This window comes from Lissotriton helveticus, chromosome 6, assembly GCF_964261635.1.
Source record: "Lissotriton helveticus chromosome 6, aLisHel1.1, whole genome shotgun sequence".
Lineage (NCBI taxonomy): Eukaryota > Metazoa > Chordata > Amphibia > Caudata > Salamandridae > Lissotriton > Lissotriton helveticus.
The window spans coordinates 1,436,633,978-1,436,651,431 of NC_136067.1; the positions used below are offsets into that span (position 1 = coordinate 1,436,633,978).

Genomic DNA, 17,454 nt, shown 5'->3' on the forward strand with positions numbered 1-17,454 from the left:
ATAAATTCTTTCGGGGAAAAAAATACAACTCTTTTAGAGTCCCTATATGCAATAACTGCTAGCAGACAAGCTCATGGAGGATACCAGAACTGACTGGCCAGTAGGTAGAAGGGATTTTTTTCACTGCAAGTTAGAGTGAACAACTGGGCGAATTTACCATTTCTGTGACTTGTTTCCACACTCAAGGACATTTAGTAAATCACAGAGGTAACTTGCGGGTGGCCACAAACAGCTGCAATGGTGCTGGCGTGCACACTCCGGTACAAAAGGGGGTGGTGATGGACGGAGCATCTGAACCAATCGAACACTCACACCCAGTCAAAGGATCTGGGTTTAATCCATCACCGTTCTTTAGCCCACTCTGCCACCCCAGTTCAGACATGACCATATGCAAATCAGTCTGACCCTGTGCCTCATGGGAACAGTCCAGCCCGAACTGCCAAGCCATGCCTTCCCTGGACCGGAAACAAGCTTCCTAGGACCGGTTTCTGGCATTTCAGCCGTCTTCAGCCAGGCTTGATTGAATCCAGTGGCAAAGTGAGCAAGGGACTCACATCTGAGCATACCCTGCCAACTTATGGCGAACAAAGCGGTACAAAAGGGGGTGGTGATGGACGGAGAATCTGAACCAATCAAACGCTCGCACCTCGTCAAAAGATCTAGGTTTAATCCAATTGCTCACTCCATCAGGGAAAGTCTGAGATAGGATGAGTGACATCAACGTTACTTCTTGGCAACAAATCAGAATGGTCTAAACACATTAACCCATTCCAAATAATTAAGGACGACCACTCAGGGACTGCTTGTAGTCAAAAGGAATTCATTCAGAGGTTTGCATCGTTGTTTTCAACAGGGAGAAGTCGAAGCAACCGAAGGCATAGGGTTTGCCTTGACTACAACCCCAGTTAGCCTTGTGTATGGAGTTGGAGGATTTCTCCTAAGAAAGAATGTCTGCATTCATAGACTTAAGACTTTGTAAAGTGCTTTCAGACCATATTCAGTGTATTTGGAAAATGTAAGGGAGTGTATGTGGTGCAGCGACCAGGGCTGCCGACTCGGGAGCTGAAGATCCTGGGCTCGAGTCTCACATTCTGTGATCCTGAGCAAATTACTTAGTCTCCCCGTGCCCATTAGCAGCACCTGGAGACCCTCACGGGTGATAAGCCTCGCTATATAAATCGGCAAACTTTATGAGAGGATTATGGCATGCTGCTACTCTGGATCCCATGTAATTACTTTCAATGAAAATCAGATGATCAAATCCCTTTATTACGGTGTGTAAGCAGTGGGCGGGAGATGGTAGTGAGTGTAAAAGAAGTGCTTAAACACATAACAAACACAAAAAAACAACAAAGTCAAGGAGGCAGATGGAGAAATGAGGGATGACTTGAATAGCTTTCACAAGATGTTCTGGTGATAGGTTCTGAAAGTAAATCTTGTGTCCACATTTTGTAGGCCCCTGTATTTCTGTGCAAGGATTTTTGAGAAACAGTTTTTAGAACGATATATGATATTCCTGAAAAAGTTATTTTTAGAAGAACGGAGATTTTGAGATGTAGACCCTAAGAGATTTATGCCAGTGCTTAATTTGAGCCGGTGTTTTCCGGCGCTCAGTGCCTGTACTTAATTGTCAACAACTGTCCTAATGGTGTTCTGGACCATGGTGGCACTGACGGTCTAATTTAGAGATGAGCACAACAACAGATGTTTATTAATTCACGATACATTAAAAATGACTAGAACCAGCGCTCAAGCCATTCTTAAAGCTTTGAGGGCATAGGATTATCTGAATAGTCACACTTTTGAGTATGATGGTTAACAGTTGCATTGGTACTGTCATGGGCAGTGCTGGCTGGAGCAATTAGTAACGCAAGCTGCAGTGGCCTCCTGCTGAGAACCTGGCACTTATGTTTTTTTTACAAATTAAGCACTGATTTGTGCAGAAGTCTAGTGATTGAATGGGAGGGTGTGGTATGAGAATATCATTCAGGCAATATTATGTGGCATAAGTATCATGCCCAAATATCACCAAATAGGACAACAGAAAATCCTCACCTAATCGGACAGTAATTGTGTAAACAACCTGTAGGGCACAATGTTAGTGTCAGATGAAACTTCTGTGTACAATAGACATAAACCCGGATGGAATGCAATTGATGAGAAAAAGTTCAGACATTTTTTTAAATGTCATAAAAAAAGATGTCTTTTTCCCCAAAAAAATACCCTGAATTAAAAAAGTCTATAAAAGTATTGTGCTTTGTCTCTGTCATAATAAATAGGATACTGTGTACTCATCACGGTTAAGTATAAATGCTTATTCTGCAAGTTGTTGAAATTGAAAGCGCCTATATACGTTTCTAGGGTCTGAGCATTACATAAAACAGTTCAAACAAAGTAAGTGCTGTGAACACAAAGGTGCTCTATACATACATATAACATGAAAGCTAGGCCAAATGTCTTACCATTCGTCAATCGATCAAACAGGAAAATGTCGAAGTTCCACATCCCCACCTTAGAGAGCATATGCTGTGAACAAAGGGCAAAGGTTAACGATGACTCACATCTGAAAATCCAAACGCACTTGTTGTTTTAATCGGCCATGAAAGAAAAGTGGGTACATGGGAGGTGACGTTGTTTCGAGCGTCAGCATCTCGAGAGTGCTTGCTTGATCGATGGAGCACTCTAATGGCTGATGAAAAGGGAAAGTGGCAATGACGTCGAGACACCTTGGAAATCAAGCTTACTTTTTGAATTATCTGCATTTTAGGTACCCACCTAGGACGTTTCACCAGAACGAACTATTTAGTGTGTCTATGTCACATGTTTAACCAAGGAAGAAATCATTGCACTTATTTATAACAAAATATGTATGATAGATCTATAGATTTCTGTATAACTGTTAACATAAATACAAGAACATTTTTTAATGCAGCCCTTAGAGTTTGAAACATGTTAAAAACCGAACGACAGAACAGCAACATGAATGGAGCAGATGTGCATTTTGAGACCAAATATAAACTTATATATGAGGTGATGTGTCGTGGTATACCAAACACACTACGCCCACTGAGATAGAGTGCCATGGGTCTCTTTGACTGAAATCAATCATCTCTTGCTTTTCAGCCATGCAGCCACCTATAGGTTTTGATACAAATCCCTATCAACATGGACAGAGATGGATATACACCAAAAATAATTCCTCCTCAAGGTAGATCTAACGTTGTAGAAAAGCTTTCTTTTCTCAAAACTTTTCTGACTGCATGTGTGCTCTACTATACGGCATGTATATTACATTAGAAAAGTGATCAACTATTTCAAAGTGTATGATTTTGAATTGGAGAGATATCCTTCTAGTACAAAACCTATGCTTGCCATTATACGCACACTTACACAAACACACCACACAAACACACACCAACCTTTACTTTGTTTAATTTAATCCCAAAATATAATGCTTCATTGGACACATACAAATTCCAATCTATAAGCAACTTGATAGTAGTTTGCCAATCGAAGTGGCAGGTTTTTAGCTTGTAAAGGCAGAAATTGTGGCTGACAACTTCAACGGCGCTCCTATAAGGCACAGTAAGGACTTAGGGCCATATGTATCATTGAAATTCGCATTCGCAAAGGCCGAAATTCGCAGAATTTCGGCCTTTGCGAATGCGAAACTCAATATGGTATGTATTAAGCAAATGTGGTTCAAAATAAGCAATCGCACAATTTGCTATACCTTATTTTGCGATTGCATTTAAGGAATCGCAAAATTTGCGATTCCTTAAATGCAATGTATGATGCAAACAAATATTGCTAATTGTCTCTAAGGAATCGCAAATTACCACCAACTTCAAGTTGGTGGTAAGTTGCGAATTCCTTTAAAAAAGCATTTTTTTTTAAAACAAAAGGTGCCATGTGACGCTCATACATGCCCTTAGGGCATATGCCCATATGCGCACACATGTCATTTTCAGGGGTGCAGCAGGGTGTCCTTTGGACACCCCTGCACCCTTGAAAATATGCACAATTTGCGATTAGCTAATTGCTAATCGCACATTTCCCCTTCATTCCTATGGGCCTCCTGGCCCATAGAAATGAATGGGAAATTATTCCTTAATTGCGATTAGCAATTTGCTAATCGCAATTAAGGAATTTTAAGAAATCGCTAAAAAGAAGCTGATTTCTACATACATACCATTTTGCGATTTCTAAATAGTGATTCCTTAAAAATCGCTATTTAGGAATCGCAAAACAGAATGTTGATACATATGGCCCTTAGAATGCTACCACTGAGTGTTGATGTATTACAAGATAGGGCCCACAAAAACGGCCTTTTTCTTTGACCAAGAGGCACTCCATTGACAAAATGCTATTTTACCTGGAGGGAAGAAAAACCTTGCATTGTTTCTGGTCTCATCGGCACAGGGGACTGCCCTTCAGGATCTGACAGCAACATCACAGTGTTGTATGGGAATATGCTATTTTACCCTTTTTCTGAAGCAGAAAATATATTTCCTTGTGGAGAAATCTCTTTCCCTACACCTGGAAAAATAAGACTATCTCACACTCCTTGTACCTGCTATGCCTCCTTACAGTAAGCTACGTTTTAGAAGTAACATGGGCATGGGGGAAGAAATGTCAATGTTTGTAAATCCCCACAAAGTTACAACTTTATGGGTTTTCACCACATTGGCAATGCAAAGCCCCATGACTCCCGTGAGACTTGATGAAGCTCAGATAAGGAAACCCACCTCTTGTAAAGACACAGGGGCCTATTAACGAACTGGTTTGTGCTGCTCTTGCACCACACAATGTGGTGAAAACACAACACAAACTTTAAGTCAGATTTATGAAGCTATGCACGGCCACTATATGTGGACCTGAGTGGCTCCTAAAATTTGGGGTAAGGCAACGCAGCAATGTGAAGTCATTCATTGGGCGTTGCATGGGTATTCCCACTCAACTACCATGGTTTTTGGCACATTCCCAGATGTATCTGTGTACTCTGCAGAACACATAGATATAGGATTTGCCTCTCAGGATTGTTTTAATGCAGGAAGGGGGCACAAAAACAATCCTGCATGCAACGCAGGCACCCGTGCACCATGATGCAAGTGTGCCTGCATTGTCGCTAGGTTGCCAGAAGGGCTCCTGTGCAGAGGAAGAGGCAGGAATGCGTCGTATTACCTTAAATACGTAACATTACTGTCCTTTCCCTGTCATGCAGCGCAGTAAGGTGACTTGCTATACTGCGTGCTTTTTTCATAACTAGGCCACCCACACTCTTTAAAACCAGTCAGTTCATGTGGTGTGGCAGCAGATTCAAAGGCACAGGGAGGCGGCACGCCTGCACGGCTATAGAAACAGCCAAAAAGGGCTAGCACCATGCAGTCAGTCTTCCGTGTGCCACTAATACTATTTTGCTAAGATCACTAGAGGAAATCAATCTGTACATGAGGCAAGCAGCTGACAAATGAAAGAGGTTTGCTGAACCTGGTCTCACTTATATTTTAAGCATGAGTTCTATAACTGGCCACATGGTGGTGCTATGTCTGCAGGTAAGGAACAAAGACCTTGTTTTCATACCTGAATCCACAGGTTGCCACAGCTTGTTCGTTTTTGCAAACTCAAGTCCACTTGACAATGAATTGTAATTGTGAATGTCATTGCATTTTTATTGTCCTTTTTTCCAACTGAGGCATTAAAAAACTGTACAACGAATAGAATGCTAATCCTGAGCCCAAGCTTAACGCAGTGGTTATTGATTGTTGTTATTTATTGGGATAAGTGTTTTGCTGACAATGAGGTCATGAATGTACTCAATTGCTGTTATACCATTGCGGGGATATGGTTTCAATGAACTGGAGGCGGTGGGCTACTTTACGAATGGCAATATAATTTCTTAGCACTTACCCTCAATGCTATCGCTAAACCTAATCCTTTTCGTAGCCCTTTCCCAAAAGCTCATTGTAAATATTAAGCTAAATCTAGCCCTAAGAAAAACCCTAACACTAAAACTCCCACCAAAACGTACCCTTACCATGACCTAAACCCAGCCGCGGTCGGTAGTGGGAGTACCTGCCGGGCGATGATGTGGGGAGAGGGAGGAGCAGGCTGGGGGGTAGTAATCTATGGATTACGGACTTTAACAGGTAAGTAAACATATAAATAAATAAAACGAATTTCGATGCGCGCTCTGCATCTCATTTGGGGATGCAGTGCACACAACAAAATCTGTTTTATTTATTTATATGTTTACTTACCTGTAAACCTCTGAAATCCATAGATTACTACCTCTCACTCTGACCCTCCCCACATCACCGCCCGGCAGGTACTCCCACTACCGACGCGGCTGCCTACACCTTACATTTTTTCTGCACTTAAAATTTCACACGAACTTCAACAATAAAAAAAACAGTATTGCACTGGCCTTTCTTTCTTTTGACTAATCGTTGAGTAGGATTCTCCGGTACAGTTTTATGTGTCATGGTGTTCCCTGTCATGATATAGGAGCCACATTCTCAATCAATCAATCAAAAAATAAGGTTCATTTTGATCGTTGATCTTTAAACCAGAAAAATACACAATTATTTTAAAATTCTTAAAATGATTACTAAAACTGCATCTCATTCCCTTGAGGACACTAAAGTTCCATATCCTCCATCATAGTTATATTAAAAACAATTTCATACAACAACTAAAAAATATTCAAACATCCTATGAAATGATGGACTTCTCTAAAACTTGTTTTAAAATATTAAAAGAATAAAACTTGATCCTCTATTCCTCATTCCTCGATCAGATTCACCATTTCCTATTACATGAACAACCTTTTAACAGGCTGGATAAACTTTGCCACCGCAATGGCAATATCAAGGTGATACATGTCTGTGAGGAGCTCAATTGCTTGCAGACGGGAGCCAATACTATATTTTACAAATATCGGTCGTAAAAACAGTTTTCGTTGGACTACTAATTTTTGGCACTCTATTAATATATGTAGATAATTGCATTTCGTACCAATCCTGCATGTACAACTGCCATCTTGACCCAACAATTCCTTTTTCATTTTGTCGCTTGCCCGCGCTGGGATAATCCACATTCTATGGCTGAGGAGTGATGGAGCGAGATAGAAAACAAAATTTTGTTTAAACTCGCAAAGTCACATTTCCATAACATGAATAAAATTATTAATGATTTGTGATATGTCGTGCTAATACAACCTAGATTAAACTTTACACGTGGGGGGACTAACATGTGTGCTCATAAACGTGCATAAATGTTGCATCTTTTTGTTCGTGCAAAATAATAAAATAATTTATTGTTTTCGTTTTTGTCATTACTAACTGCTGCATATTTAAAATAAGCATGTGCTTGTTTTGCTTTTTCTTGTCTGTGTGATGTCATTTCTACTATTCTAGGTGCATATGGGTCTCATTGAAAAACGGAGACTGGTAAATATAAACGCTGCTTTATTTGTTTGCAATGGCTAGGTAACATTTGATTAATCGGGTGGGTTAATTATTTAGTAAACCATGGGGTGGATACAGAATATACTTTATTTCTTACATTAATACTTTTCTTGTGTTTGTTTTATACTAGAAATCATAAGTTGCCTGCTTTTGAGGCCTAGCTATTTGAGCCGCAAAATGAGAGTTGAACTATAATTCTGCAGAAAGTCACGAGACGCCCATTCTGAATTAAAACGTTTATTGAAGCTGCATTCACAAAGCAAAAACTGATGAGCTGACATCATTCTGTCGGACATGGCCAAGGTCGAAAGTGAACTTTTTGTCAGTCCTTAACTTGGCATCCGCGGAAGTTGCACTGTAAGACTATGGAAGCTGCGAGGATGACTTAAAACAAAGTTGCAATCGCAGGAAGCCTCTGGCTTCACGTGGAAGAGACAATGGTCTTTGTAAGACATGATTTTGTGGAACTTTTTAAGAATCGGGTGACATGTCACTTGTCACTCTCAGCCAATGGGACGTCGAGTATTTCTGAAAACTTTCCTTTGCTAGTTTAGTTAGCGTAGAAAGGTATAAAAAGTCATGCCCTTAGGGTTGGGCTGGCTGCTGCTTTCTGACTTTCCGATGAGGGTGATGTGCTGCTGGACTTTGCGTGGAGCACGTAAGAATCCTCAAAGATCTTTACTTTAATTTCTGTCTATTTAGCTCAGTTAGGGAAATAGGTTTTAGAAATGCTAAACTCTATATAATTTCTTTAAGTTAATTCAATTGCTTAAATTGTACTTTCCTTATTTCTTACCATCATGCTTGCTTTATTGCAAATAAATTTCATTTATAAGACTTACAACATATATACCATAATTTAGAAAATAAAATCTTACTTTTGACAAACAAGCTGGTCTTGGTTATTTAGAAGTATAGGTTACCTTTAGCTAGATCACGTCGCCTATAGTGGTCATTTAAATGATTGGGTTTTATTCTAATGACAATATTCTTTCTGCAAATGTATAAAATGTTTATAGTTTGTAAATAATGTGTATATAGATTTATTTGACCACCTGATTCAGTAGGCCCAAAATATATCAGGTTCATAAATGGGTCCATGTATAGTTTAGAAATTTGTTTATAGGTTATGAAATTGGGTAGCGTAGTTTATGATATATTTTCTATAGCCCGCTGGATCAATTATCTGGTAGCAGAAATTGATGGTTGCTAAGCGGTAACCAAGGTAACATGTTGGTTGCTAAGGATTGCGTCATGGTATGCAAATAGGATTAATGTTTTAACACTCGTTAAGTTCGTTTTTCGTGCCTATCTGTAAGCTATACCGGTATAGATTGTGTGGCGAGAAATTAGTCACGCAAGCCATCTGTTCGTTTGTAGTGATATCGCCGAGTATCACAAGAGGTATCGCCGTGTACCATAGTGTTGTCGCCGAGCAGCACAGTTTTAGGGCTAGGTCTGATTCTTGTATAGTGAGGATTTTCTAAGAAATCAAAGCAGCATGAGAATAGGGACAAAGCGCCTTCCATAAAACTCACTGTGATGAGAGTAATAGTTATATCCGAGCTTGAGTGAAGGGTAAAATTTAACGTCGGTGCATGAATATCTATAAACAGGTTAGAGTCCTGTACGGGTACATGTTTCATATCTATAAACAGGTGAGAGCCCTGTACGGATAACGTCGTTATTTTGCTAACGGTGCATGAATTCTATAAACAGGTGAGAGTCCTGTACGGATTTCGTGTGTGTTTGAATTTAGGGAATTTTCCGTGTAAAAGTGCGAGTTTGAATTGTATTTTATGTTCAAGTGGAACTCTTAGAACTTTCACTTCGCGGTGGGTTCAGAGCAAAGCGAGTTCATAATTATACTTGCTTGAAGGGTGGGGTAAGGTTACTCTACTGACAATTGAATATTATCCTTAGTGTGAATAGCGCCGTCTATTCCGAAGTGTGGATACTTGAATGTATGTAAACTATCCTAATTAGTGAAACGAACAGATGTTGTCTTTATAAGTCATTGTTAAGAATTAATTTACACTGAAAAGTGTTCTTAAAATGGCGCTGTGAAAAGATTTTGTGAAGGAGGGGTAAGCGCCAGGAGTGAGAAGCGAGAAACCGCAGCTGCTGTGTACGTCACAGAGCCGCGCTGGGATTGGGTGACCTACGTCACAAGCTGTATTCTGATTGGCTCCTGAGTCTCTGACGGCCTGTGAGCTGATTGGTCCTTAGGAAAATCTCCAAAATTATTGGTCGAGCTGAAAAGTGACGCAGCTCAACTGCCATTGGCTTGTTGGTGTGTTTCGCGCACGGATTGGTTGTTTGCGGAACATCCCGGAAATATTTTACGAACGATTTTGTGAATTAAATTTAACTTTTAAAAATGAGTTATCATTTTAAACATGTTGAGAAAAAGACAACATTATTTCAGAAATTTAAGAATTTATTTTCACCTGACAAGAAAATCGAAACGCGAGGTGGTAAACTACTTCATAAGTATAAAACACCTGCAGCGTACATGGAAGGTGAATACGGATATCATACTGTCTTATGGTTCGACAGTTGGAAACGTTATACTAAAAACGATGGTGTTTTGGCTTGGCCTGATGATGGTTCATTTAATGTAAGAGTTTTAAGAAACTTACGAGAGAAAATGAATGCTCTTGTTCCAAAACCGAGACCAACTCAATTTGAAGCTTTAGTTGAGTGGGAAGATGAAATGTATCAGTTACAAAGAGAAGCTAGTGGAATTAAAAGACCTTCTAAAAATCCATCATGGAAAAGAGAAACTCATGAAGATAGATTACGAATGTGGAGACAGGGAAACATGAGTGAAGGATTGTATTTAATTCATGAAATGGTAATGGGTTCTCCTACAGGAAAATCTATGGAAAGTGAATCTGAGGATGCAGTTATGGAAGAAATATATACAACTGCTAGAAATAAACAGCCTAATCAGCCTTTGAGACCTCCTAGATCATGGTCTACTCCGGTGGTTTCTACTGAAACTTCACCGAGTGCACCTCCAATTAGCGAAGCTCCTAAACTTTATCCAAATAATTGTGAAATCACTGAAACTCCTAGAAGATCAGAATTTGAGAATGCTCGAAATGAGGGTAGACATTTTTCAATGACTCCAAGAGCAAGGGAACCTCCAAAAGATTATGCAAGAGAGACAAGAAATGTTGATGAGGTCGATTATAATGAATACTTAAGGTCTAAAGAAGAATTAATCAAAAGAATGACAAAAGGCATGGAAGCTGTCACAGTTCCAGTAACAATAGGTCCTGTTCAGCCTGTATTTGAACAAAGAAATACAAACAAAACTGGATTAACTATTCCTTTAAATACAGAAATTCAAAAGCCTGCTGAAAAATTTTATTCAGATTTGACAGAATTAAACACTTCTAGATCGAGAATGCCTGATTTAACCTTTAATGAGGATTTATCTCCAAAAACACCAATGGGTGCTATGTCAGATGTAGGAAGTCCTGAAGTCAGGGTAACTACACCAAAGCTTGATGTGGCCAAATTAAAAGCAAATATTGAAGAATTAATAATTGGAACAATTGGCCCAGATAGTTTAAATTACTATCGGGATGATGAACTATTATTCATTTGCAAAAGTATTCAATGGAAAACGAAAAATAAATATGATCAATTAGAGGATCTAGCTGCAGAACTTGAAATCGATGTGAGTAAACAAAAGAATTTTGCAAAACATTACAGATTAGATTTTTCAGAAAGTGACATTGAGAGTTTGAACTCAATGGGAAGAATAGTTCACATTAAAGATTTGATTGTCTATATCAAAAAGCTAGGAGAACTGAACAAATGGAGAGTGAAATGGACTAAAAGGAAGGAAGATGAAAGATTAGAAAGAATGTCAAAACAATTTCCAATGAGAGAAGTTGCAGGTGGAGGATATGTTCATGTCCCATGGTCGAGACAAGACATTCTGTTATTCACAAATGATTTTCCTAAATTAAGAGAGAAACCTGTTGAGTGGTACAGGCAAGTCGATAGATTTATCAAAGTATCAAAAGTTCTGTGGATTGATTTGGATGGATTTTTTGACATTGTTGTTCCATCTGATCTTTGGACAGAATGTAAAATATCTATTAGTTGGCCAAAAACAGAACCTGAGCGAATTAAAGAAACAGGTGCCCCAAATCCACTCGTAATGGATTTTTACGAGAAAGTAATTGTTTGGATGAAAAACAAAATTCCACCCAAAGAAGTTGATTGGGTTAAAATAGAAAGAACAGAGCAGGAAACAAAAGAATCAGTTCATTCTTTTTATGAAAGACTACTGTTAATCTTTAAACAATACAGTGGTTATGAAAAATTAGATGAGAAAGACATGAGTCATTTTATCTATAGATTTGTTTATGGACTAAAACCTGAAATTGGAGAAATGATCAGAACTAGTATTGTCGGATGGCAAGCACTATCTATAGATGATATTCTGAGAAAAGCAAAATATTGTAGCGATGAATTAGAAGTAAAACAGAAGAAGCTGAAGGAGAAAGCCATGTGGGCACAGGTAAAAGTGGCTGAGCAACAGATTGCCAGCATGGGAAATAAGAACACTAATTTTGTTCAAACTGGAAATACGAACCAGATACAAGGAAGGTTTAAAGGTAATAATTTCCAAAAGAAATTTAGCCCAAAGATAGAAGAGCTGAAACAAAGATTACCTTGTTTTAATTGTGGCGAAATTGGACATTGGAGGGACGAGTGTCCTCATCCTCCTAGAAATTTAAAGAATCCCTTATTGAATCCACAGATGCAGAATGGTGTTAACGTGCAGCAACAGCTACAGATGCAACAGGGGTTAAATGAATTTAATATTCAGCGACAATTACAACAACAGCAACAACAACAGGTGAATAATCGTCAGGACCAGTTGCCACAACCACCTTTTCCGAATTGTGGGGGAGTTCAAAAATATAATCCAAACGTGGGATTTCAGGGATGTGAACAGGTAATAAAACCACAAAAACAGCAAAAGCAGCAAAGGGTTCAAATGCAAAATGCTTCACAACAGTTTTTATTGACAGAAAGCCAAGACAGTGATTCTGATGATTATTGCTGACGGTGCCCGAGAGAGGAGGAAGAGTGTGTTGTTGGAGCCACTCTTGAGGTTGACCAGTCTGGTCCTTATGTAAGCGGGAAAGTTAATGATGTAGACATCACTTTTCTAGTGGACACTGGTGCTACCCGTTCTACTGTTAGATCAGTGGAAATTGAAAACCTACCTCTCTCTGGGGATACCATCCAAGTTGTCGGAGTAAGTAATCAGCAAATTAAAACAGATTTAACTGATCCAGTACCAGTTGAAATTGGAAATTACAGAGACAAACACAGATTTGTGGTTTGTAATAGTAGTCCAGTAAATCTATTAGGTAGAGACATCCTATGTAAAATGAATTGCAGAATATATTGTTCTCCTGAAGGAGTTGAATTACAAACAATGGAGGAAGATGGTTTGTACAGAATGACAATGATGATGATGGAAGCAGAAGAAACAAAATTGTTTCCTGCATTTGAAGAAAAAGATTTACCTGAAGAGCTAAAAGAAACAGTGAAATCTGAAATATGGGATTTTACTGGGAATGAGATGGGTCTGATGAAAAACGTAGATCCTGTTAAAATTGCATTGAAGCAGGGAATAGAATTTCCAAACACTCCACAGTATAAAATGAAAACAGAGACAATTGAAGGTATTACACCTGTAATTGAAAAATTAATCAAGCAAGGTGTATTGGAAGAAATGAAGAGTAGCTCTTGTAATTCACCAATTATGGGAGTTAAAAAGGCTAACGGAACATTTAGGATCGTACAAGATTTGAGAAAGGTTAATCAAATTGTTATTCCATGTTGTCCTGTGGTTCCAAATCCAGCAGTGATTCTATTTCAGATTCCATATGATGCTGAATGGTACACAGTCATTGACCTTTGCAATGCATTCTTTACTGTTCCTCTACACCCAGACAGTTATGAAATCTTTGCTTTCAGATTCCAAGGTAAGACCCTTGGATGGACAAGAATCCCTCAGGGCTATACAGAAAGTCCTTCAATCTTTAACGAACTGTTAAAAAGATCATTAGAAGATTTAGACTTACCAGGTAGGTCTACGTTGGTGCAGTATATTGATGATTTGTTAATAGCTGCAAAGACAAGAGAAAATTGTGTAACAGACACAATAATTCTGTTAAATCGCCTTGCAGAAGAAGGACATAAAGTGTCCCCAGCAAAACTACAGTTTTGCAAACAGGAAGTGAAATATCTTGGTCACAGAATTGCAAAGGGAAAAAGACAAGTAACAATAGAGAGAATAAAAATGATTCAAGCAATGTTACCGCCAAGAACACAAAGACAGGTCAGAATGTTCCTGGGAATGGTAGGTTACTGTCGACAATGGATAAGTGGATTTTCAGTAATTGCGAAACCACTACAAAGACTGACCAAATCAGATGTAAAAGATCCAATTATTCTCAATGATGTTGAGATGGAATCTTTTGAAAACTTGAAAAAGAGCTTATGCCAAGCTCCTGCTTTGGGTATGCCAAATTATGAGAAAGATTTTGAACTGTATTGCAGTGAAAGAGAAGGATGTGCATTATCTGTGTTAATTCAGAGACATGGGAATCTAAAGAAACCTATTGCATATTTCTCTGCAGTTCTTGATCCAATTGCAAAAGCATTACCAGGTTGTTTAAAAGCAGTTGCAGCTACAAGTATCAGTCTTGAACAAAGTGAAGGAATCATTATGGGATTTCCTGTGAAAGTTTTTGTGCCTCATTCAGTTGAAATATTACTGACAAGAGGTAAGACTCAACATTTAACAAGTAGCAGATTGACAAAGTATGAGAAAATCATACTAGGAGCAGATAATGTTTCGATTTCAAGATGTTTGAATCTGAATCCTTCTACATTACTGCCTGATTCTGAAATTGTTGATGACATCGAGACAGAACATGAATGTTTAGATGTCATGGAATTCTGCACAAAACCAAGAAAAGACATCAAAGACAGACCTTTGCCTGAATCGGATTTTGTCTACTTTGTAGATGGCTCATGCTTAAGATCCGAAGGTGGTGTCTTGAAAGCTTCATACTCAGTTTGTACAGTCGAAAACATTAAAGAAGCATCATGTCTTGAAGGAGTTCGTTCAGCACAAGTGGCTGAATTGATTGCTTTAATTCGTGCATGTGAAATATCAAAGGATATAAGAGTTACCATCATTACTGATAGTCAGTATGGGTACGGAGTTGTGCATGATTATGGACAACTCTGGTCACAGAGAGGATACATGACATCAACAGGGTCACCAATTAAAAATGCAGTTTTCATTAGAAGATTGATTGAAGCAATACAATTGCCAAAAGAAATTGCCATAGTCAAGTGTGCAGCACACACTAGAGGGACTGATTATATTTCCAAAGGAAATGCCTTCGCAGATGAAACAACAAAGTACTGCGCAAGGAAAAATTATTCTTACAATCGGAATAGAAGTACAGAAACTGATTCAAATTCATTAATGCTAACAACTATTGTAGAAACATGGAATGAGATTAGAGATTTACAAAACGAAGCAGATGATGAAGAAAAAGACCAGTGGTTAAGATCAGATTGTAGACAACGTGATGAAGATGGAGTGTGGGTTTACAAAGATGGCAGAGTAGTTTTACCAAATTGCATGATTTCTGACATGGCCAGATTATATCATGGTCCTGCACATTTAGGAAGAGATTCTATGGTCAGACTGTTTAAAGAAACATGGTTCAATACCAAATTTAGAACCATTGCAGAATCTTTTTGTCAAAGGTGTTTGTCATGCCAACAAATGAATCCAAACAGAAAATCAGTGGTGGGGACAGGAATAATTGGTCGAGAGGGTGGTCCCTTCACCAGGTTACAAATAGATTTCATTGAAATGCCCTTACACAACTGTTTGAAATATGTACTTGTAATTGTATGCTTGTTCTCAAGGTGGGTAGAAGCTTTTCCTACAAGACATTGTGATTCAATTACAGTAGCAAAACTAATGCTCAGAGAAATCATCCCAAGGTACGGTTTTCCAGTCACTATTGAGAGTGATGGAGGAAGTCATTTTGATAACAAACTGTTGAAGTTAATTTGCGAAGCTATGAGCATTGAGCAGAAAATACACTGTGCATACAGACCAGAGGCATCAGGTGTAGTTGAACAAATAAATGGAACTATCAAAAACAGAATTGGGAAAATGTGTCTAGAGACAGGAGTTAAGTGGACTGATGCTCTTCCACTTGTTTTGATGTCAATAAGAAGTACACCAGATAAAAAGACAGGTTTGAGTCCTCATGAAATTTTGATGGGAAGAGTTATGAGGCAAGCTTTTGTACCTGTAGGTAAACTGTTGAGCATAAATGACAGTGCAATTTTGGATTACTGTAAAAGGTTATCTGATATGGTAACTTCTGTATCTAATCAGGTGGGAACTGAAGCACAATCAAATGACAAAGTTTTGACACATGATCTGAGACCTGGAGACTGGGTCAGAACGAAAGTACATCGGAGGAGGAATTGTCTATCTCCTAGATGGCAGAAACCTAGGCAGGTAATCTTGATCACTACTAATGCTGTAAAGTGCAGAGGATTGAAGCGTTGGATTCATCCAAGTCATACTATTCCAATACCAACTCCTGAGAATTCTGATGTTGAAAGTGATACCACAGATGACTCTGATTCTGAAGCAGAAGACAGAACAGAAGGTGAAGTAATTCCAGATTCTGAAGATCGACAAGAAAGTCGACATCTGGAAACTGTGCCGGTGAATGGAAATCTGGCAAGAAAAGACTTAGAAATAATTGAAATAGATTCTGAAGGTGAAGAGAATCTGCTAAAAGGAAAGATAACTGAGGATTCGGTTGTCTATATTGAAGACAGAGAAGCTGAACCAAAAGAAGTTTCAGACCAGGAGAGTATCGAAAGGCAGAGAACAAGCTCTGAAGTAAGGAACAAAAATCCGAAATCTGGGAAGCTAGAGGTAATTGAGGAAGAGGAAGAGAACGAATTACCGAGTACCAGTGATGGAAGACAAAGTGAAGTTCCTGAAGGAGTGAAATTGCCGAATAGAGAAGTTCCTGAGTCAATTGAAATTTCAGACTACGAAACTGAGGAAAGTGACGTGGAAGGTGGAAGTGAAAGCAGAAAGAAAAGGACTTGGAAATCTGAATCGAATAATTCTGAACCAAAGAAAAAGTACGTGAGAAAAGCAGACTACTGGCCTGGTGGAAGATTGAGAGTCAGATTGATTAAAAAGCCAATAGAACAAGTTGAAGAAATCAGTAGTCAAAAGAGTCCTGGAAAAGAAGTTGGAGTTGGAAGGAAAATAGAAGTGATATCAAGAAAAGGGAAGAGAATAATTAGACCAAACCAGAAATACAAGTCTCCTGAGTGGACTTACTTAGTAATTCCACCTGTTATAGACATATATGATAGTAGTGAAGAAGAAAACGAAATCCAAGAAATTAGTGACAATGATTGAAGTACAAATTTATTAAATTGGCATAAGGCTGAAGAAATCCTGTTAGTTGACACAAGGTCGAAGAAAACTGTCTAATAGAAGAAAACTTATGTATGACATAAGGTCGAAGAAATCTTGTTTAGGGTTATAAAAGAAAAATATATTTTAAAAGGGGGGTGTATATAAATTTTAAAATTTATTTTTTATTTTATTTTTGAGGCTAAAACTAACCTAAAAATGCCTTACATTAAGGAGAGCACTTCAAAATGCTCTGTTTTTAAAAGATGCTGTAAGATGACTCTGGTGTGTCTGCTCATTTTAGTTCTGCTCTGGTTGGTACTAGCTGTGATTATACCTTTAGAAATGAATAGAGAATTACACAAAGTTAACTTAACAAGCAAAGCTCTAGTTAGCCAAACTAAACATAGTGCATCTGCTAAAGTAATTGATCATCAGCCTAACATTCATCAAGAT

The 17,454-nt window shown here is 38.5% G+C and overlaps 1 protein-coding gene across 3 annotated transcripts in view; it reads right to left on the minus strand.

Moving 5' to 3' along the window:
- PDE7B (phosphodiesterase 7B) overlaps positions 1 to 17,454 on the minus strand; it is a 1,141,924-nt gene that overhangs the window by 86,172 nt on the left and 1,038,298 nt on the right. For all 3 annotated transcript variants that reach the window (XM_078649225.1, XM_078649226.1, XM_078649227.1), the window contains one exon: positions 2,463 to 2,526. In XM_078649225.1, coding sequence (XP_078505351.1) covers positions 2,463 to 2,526 — 64 coding nt within the window. The remainder of the gene's footprint in view (positions 1 to 2,462; positions 2,527 to 17,454) is intronic.